Source organism: Microtus ochrogaster, unplaced genomic scaffold, assembly GCF_000317375.1.
Source record: "Microtus ochrogaster isolate Prairie Vole_2 unplaced genomic scaffold, MicOch1.0 UNK74, whole genome shotgun sequence".
Taxonomy (NCBI): Eukaryota; Metazoa; Chordata; class Mammalia; order Rodentia; family Cricetidae; genus Microtus; species Microtus ochrogaster.
Window position 1 is genome coordinate 761,304 of NW_004949172.1, and position 6,148 is coordinate 767,451.

The window sequence follows — 6,148 nt, forward strand, 5'->3', positions numbered from 1 at the left end:
CTCCCTACCCTTCTACCTCCTCCCTACCCTTCTACCCTCTCCCATGATCACCAAGCTCCCAATTTACTCAGGAGATCTTGTCTTTTTCTACTTTCCATGTATGCTCTCTTAGGGTCCTCTTTGTTGTCTAGGTTCTCTGGGATTGTGAATTGTATATAGGCTTGTGTTTCTTTGCTTTATGTCTAAAAGCCACTTATGAGTAAGTACATATTACATTTTTCTTTCTGGGTCTGGGTTACTACACTCAATATGATGTTTTTTGGATCCATTCATTTGCCTGCAAATTTCAAATTGTCATTTTTTTTCTGCTGTGTAGTGCTTCATTGTGTAAATGTACCCCATTTTCCTTATTCATTCTTCGGTCGAGGGGCATTTAGGTTGTTTCCAGGTTCTGGCTATGACAAATAATGCTGCTATGAACATAGCTGAGCACATGTCCTCGTGGTACGATTGAGCATCCTTTGGGTATAACCAAAAGGAAACACTCCTTCTTCATTGAGCCTAGAGACAGTCACTTCAACTAGATTGGCTGGCCAGCAAGTGCCTAATATCAGCTCATCTCTACGCCCCAACCCCCACCCATGCTGGGGTGACAGGCATGTTCCGCCATGCCTGGCTTTTACGTGGGTACTGGAATCTGAACTCAGGTCCTCGTTTTCGCCCAGTAAGCACTTTACCATGCAAGCCACCTCCCCATCCCTCCCTCCAACTCTCATTTTAATCTTAATTTTGAGATAAGACCTTGCCAACTTGGAATCCTCCTGCCTCAGTTTCCCAAGTAGCTAAACTTAGTGGTTACTCCACCACGCCTGGGAACGTGGTGTTTACCCGGGGATGATTCCAGTGGCCAAGGCTTGTGCAGGCAGGAACCTTACCCACACTCAGTCCCCAGCAGAGCCCAGTGAGGAAGGTCCCTGAGCTCCCACAGTCCAGGGAGAAACAGCGGCTGGGATGGGATATGGGCCAGCCACCATCACCCATCTTCCTCACAACAGGTCTGTCAGTCATCCCCAAAACTAGGGAAGCAGAGGCATCAGATTTTAAATCCTAGATCTGTCTGAACAATGCAGTGAGTTCGAGGCCAGCCTGAACAACTCAGTGAGCTCCTGCCTCAGGGACAGTGAAAGAGCTGAGATAATTCAGGAGTTAAGCAGGGGCTGGGGCGTGGCTCGGGGGCAGAGCCCCTGGTTACCCTCTGCACCACAGTACTGTGGATGTGGTAGGCAAAGGCCCTTCCAAAAAAAAAAAAAAAAAAAAAAAAAAAAAAAAAAAAAGACTATCCCAGGCCGGATGGTTCCAAATTCCACCCCTGGTGCCTCCACATGTCCCGGCCCATGCCACTGGCACCCCAGCTCCACGTGGGTCCAGTCACAACGAGCATTCTCAAACCCAGACTCAAGCTTCCCTAAGGCTCAGGCAGGGAGAAGGCCTTGCTCAAGGGCACAGGGCCAGTGGGTGAGCAGGCTCCTGAGCTCCAGGTTCCTGAGTGCTGAGCCTCCCAGATCTCCCAGATGCCAGCGGAGGCTCTCAGCCCCCCCTCACCCCCAAGGGGCAGGCGGGTGGTGGAGATGGAAGATAAGGTCTCTGATCCCTGCTGAGCCAACAGCCTGGAGAAGAATCCCTGTTGGATGTTGCCAGGGCCCCCCTCACACACAGGAAGGCATCCTATTGAAAGCTGCATGGCAGGGACCCCTGTGAGAGGGTAGCTGGGTCAAGGGATGAGGACCCCCCCGGGGGGTCAGAGGCAGGAGCTAAAATGGGCTAGCACCACCAGCTGGCTTGGGTCCTTCCTGAAGGCCCAGTGCCCTAACACTAGGCCTGTTGCTAGGGGAGATATGGAAGCTGGCCCCTGGTCTGTGAGCCCTAGAACTTCGGGGAGAAGAGTATGCCCATATGTGGCTGTCACCACAGTCACCAGGTAACATCAGACTATAGAAAGAGATAGGTGTCACTTCAGTCATAAGTCATCCTTCCAGAATGGAACCAGGGACAGAACCACCCATTCGAGTATCCCCACTACGTGCCAACAATCTTAGGAACGCAGGAAAGAGGAAGGCCCGGCCGCTATCGCACAGATTTGGAAATCAAGGCTCAGAGAGGTGAGGTCACTGGCCTGAGGTCACACAGCAATGAGATGTGAATCTGAGTCTATTTGAATAATTAAGGTAGCAATAACCACAACACGTGATGTGAGGAAGTCCCTGCCAGGGAGGTGCCGCCATCAACCCACTGACAGGGAAACTGAGGCTGAAGCAGGCTCTGCAAGCTTCCCTGACAACTAAGGACAGCTGGGGTTTGAGAACGCACCGCCTCCTGACTCAGATCCACAGCCATGCCAACAGCCGTGAGCGCCGCCTATGTACCAGCCTTCACCCACATGTCTCCGGTAATTCACTGCGGGACTCAGTCGTTACTCCCACCCCCCTAACACAATACACTTTCCAAGGCAGGAATGGGGTGGGGGCAGGAGCCTGAAGACACAACGCGGACTGGCCTGTGGAGGCAGCATTTGAACCCAAGAACCGGGAAGCGGGTACCTCTCTGGAATGACTGGGGAACCAAGGTGGGTGGGGCTGGCTGAAACCGCCAACTTGAAACTTGGGTCAATAGGGGAGAGGGACAAAGGGAAGTATTCCTGACTGGCATTAAAGACACTTGTACTCCGGAGGCAGAGGCAGGTGGATCTCTGTGAGTTCAAGGCCAGCCTGGTCTAGGAGTGAGTTCTAGGACAGCCTGGCCTACAATATGAGACCCTGTCTCAAAACAAGTGTCTGATTGGGCTCTGGCAATGAGAGGGTGATGGAGGAACCCACGTCCCAGCGAGAATGCATTGATGAGTTGGTTTTGAGGGATCTGGAAAGCTGTCATGAATTATGGGAAATGCGGGGAGGGGGGGCGTGCTGTGAGGGAAGGAAGTCCTGGGATGGGAGACAGGGAACAGCCAAGAGTCCCAGAACTCCCAGAAGTCGGGGCTAAGGGTCCAGCATGAGGAAGTCAAAGGCATGGACAGAGCAACCTCGGGGAGGAAGGCTTCGAGCCTGGGGTCCAGTCCAAAGTCTAGGGGTGCACACCTGGGGGCAGGAAGCGGAGGAGAAAAGCCTAATAAGGAAAGGGGGAGGGCTCCATTGAACAGGAGGCATGGAAGGGGGTGAGGAGGGGTCGTGAGGCTGGGAGACTCGGCTGGAGCTTGCCTGCAAGCTGAGGCGGCCGGGAGTCAGCCTGGTGCAGGGCCTGGAAACCCAAGCCCGGGATGGAAGACTGCAGCTTGAATGCCAAGACTTCTGTAGAAAAACCAGCCGAGTCTAGGTCGCATCTAGGGGAGCCCAGAAGAGCCAAGGGTCCAAGGACAGGGCTGCCGGGCCGAGCAGGGCCAAGCCGGGGAGCCGAGACACCTTGAAGGAGCCATGCAGGGCCCAGGTGGCATTTGGCTTCCTGGGGGAGGCGGCTCCTGGGGACTGACTAGAGGTGGCAGGGGGAGCCAGCACCCCGACAAGCAGGAGGCAGGGAGGACAGCTGGGCCAAGTCGGGTCGGGCCTGGCTGGGAGGTTGGGGGGGTGGGGGAGAGCAAGGGCTGCGCTTCGGGGACCCGGGGACGTGCAGCGCCGCGAAGGGTCGAGCCCAGCAAGGCTGCGGACTAGCCAGGAGGGGACAGACGCGGCAGCCGGGGAAGGGAGGGGCTCCGGCCGGCAGGGGAGGGGGCTTCCTGGAGGGAAGAGACCAGGCGGAAGCGCTCTGCAGAGGGACAAGAGAAGGGTCCAAAGACAGGGGCGCCCCTAGGGGTCGGGCTGGGCTGGGGCTGCGGGGAGGAGGGAACAGAGAGGCCTCAAAGTCATGGGAAACGTCGGTGGGGGCTGCGGAGCAGGGAAAGGGGACTTGGACCGGCGGGGCCGGTGGCCCGGCGGGGCGAGGGGTTCCGTGGCCGGACCCAAGCAAGGTTCCCAAGGGGCTGGGCCCCACTCACCGTGTCCGAGTTCCGATCGTTGCCCGGGGCCAGCGCCGTCCTCGAAGACATCTTCTCTGGGGTCCCAGGAGGGAAGGGGACTAGGGGCGGCCGGGTGGGGGGGGGTGGGGATCCTGGGGTCCCCTTCTTCCCCTCCCCCCCCAGCCGACCTGGGGACGCGAGCTCTAAAAAGCTGGGCGCCGTGGACGCCCGAGTCCTCGCTGAGCGAGCAAACGAGAGAGCGAGGGCAGTTCGGGGGAAGGGAGGAGACACCGAGGGTCCTAGTAGCCCGGTGCAAGGGGACCCCGGGGCGCCATCTGGGCGACGGGCAAGCGGGAGGGTGCACGGGCGGGGGCCGGGGAGGGGGCGCGGAGCCGGCCCGGGGCGGCGGCAGAGGGAGGCGACCAAGGGGCCGGGGAGGAAGGGACGTCAGGGGGAGGGGCGGGAGGGGCGTGGCCCATGAAGACCCCGCCCCCGCTGCCGGCTCTTAAAGGTACAGGTCCGGGCCGGCTCGACAGTTCTGGGGGCGGAGGCAGGTCTGGGCGCGCCGCTCTCCAGCAAGTTCTCACAGGAGAACCGGGAGTAACTGGCCAAGAGAAGGACAGAGAGATGCTGAGGAGGAGAGAAGAGGGAGCCGTTGAGAGATGGGAGAGACACAGGGACACACGGACAGACACGAGGTGGGAAGAAGCAGAGTCACAAAGAGAGGGACAGAGAAGCCAAGGACAGAGACAAAAGGACTGAGGGCAGAACGGGGGACAGAGAGAGAGAGAGAGACAGAGAGAGCCAAGGCAGAGGGAGGAAACGAAAGAGACAAAGAGAAACTCAAGGAGTCTAGATCTGCAGAGAAAGGAATAAAGAACTAGAGAGGAGAGGGGGAGAGAGAGGAGAGAGGAGAGAGAGAGAGAGAGAGAGAGAGAGAGAGAGAGAGAGAGAGGTGCCTGCCATCCCAAGATTTGGGAGATTGCTGTGAGTTTGAGACCAGCCTAGACTACACAGCAAGATCCTGTCTCATGGGGGGGGGGAAAGTCATCCTGAGCTTCGAACCAGGAGTAGGGAGTGCAGTGACTCCACCCTGAGGATGACAGGCAGCCCTTGCTGGCTTCACTTTCCCAGTGTGCACATTAAGGGGGCGGGAGCCTCGTTTTCCTCCCTGGCTGGACGCCCAAACAGGTGTAGGCCTGCCAGGACAAACTGATCGGTTTGGAGACTGTGAGAGCTGTGCGTGCATAGTGGGCTGAAGGGAAGGGGGGGGGGGGTGACATAATCCTGGTCCAGAGCCAGGTGCCGCTGGTGGAAGGTCTCTGCCCCACTGTCTTTGAAAGCCTTCCTGAGCCTCAGTTTCCTTTTGTGAAAATTAGATGTTGCCAAGCATGGTGGTGTCCTAGAAGTTTCAGAAGTTCCAGGACATCCTCTCAACTACACAGTGAGTTTGGGACTAGCCTCAGCTACATGAGGTCCTATCAGACAAAATGAGGGGGAAAGAGACAGAGTGCTAGAGCTAGCCCACTGGATATTATTACAGAACTAACTGTTAAGCACAAATATTACTAAAAAATTAAATTATGCAAGTAAGTGAATTATATTAATATTCAAGTTGGGGGGCTGGAGAGATGACTTAGCAATTAAGAGCACTGGCTGCTCTTGCAGAGGACCTGAGTTCAGTTCCCAGCACCCACATGGCAGCTCATGACTGTCTGTAACTCCAGTCACAGGGAACCTGATGCCCTCTTCTGGCCTCTACAGGTACTGCACATACATGGTGCACATACATGCAGGCAGAACACTCAACACCAAATAAATTAATAAGGTAGAAAAGACTAAAGCAACAGTGAGTGGCAGGCCAGAGATTATTTTTTATTACAATTGAACAATTTATTAATTTGGGGGGTGTGCATGTGGAGGTCAGAGGACAACATTTGGAAGTCATTTGTCTCCTCCCTCTCTCTGGGTCCCCAGGACTAAACTCGAGCAGTCAGCCTTAAATGCAAGTGCCTTCACCCTGAGCCCGCCCTCCAGCCCTATGCATTTATGTATTTTGAGACTGGGTCTCATAACCCAGGCTGCCTGGAAGTTCTTGAGTGGCTGAGGTTGGTCTTGATCCTTCTGCCTCCACCTCAGGGAGTACTGAGGCTGAGGTGCACCTCAGGAAGGGGTAAGCCACCACACCCAGTTATAGTGCTGGGAATGTTGGTTTGTTTTTGTTTG

General features: G+C 56.1%; 1 protein-coding gene across 2 annotated transcripts in view; it reads right to left on the minus strand.

The window, feature by feature from the left end:
• Mark4 (microtubule affinity regulating kinase 4) overlaps positions 1 to 4,305 on the minus strand; it is a 30,828-nt gene extending 26,523 nt beyond the window's left edge. For both annotated transcript variants that reach the window (XM_005370291.2, XM_005370292.3), the window contains exon 1: positions 3,962 to 4,305. In XM_005370291.2, the coding sequence (XP_005370348.1) occupies positions 3,962 to 4,012 (51 nt within the window). In that variant the 5' untranslated portion in view covers positions 4,013 to 4,305. The remainder of the gene's footprint in view (positions 1 to 3,961) is intronic.
• Between the last annotated feature and the right edge of the window lie 1,843 nt (positions 4,306 to 6,148).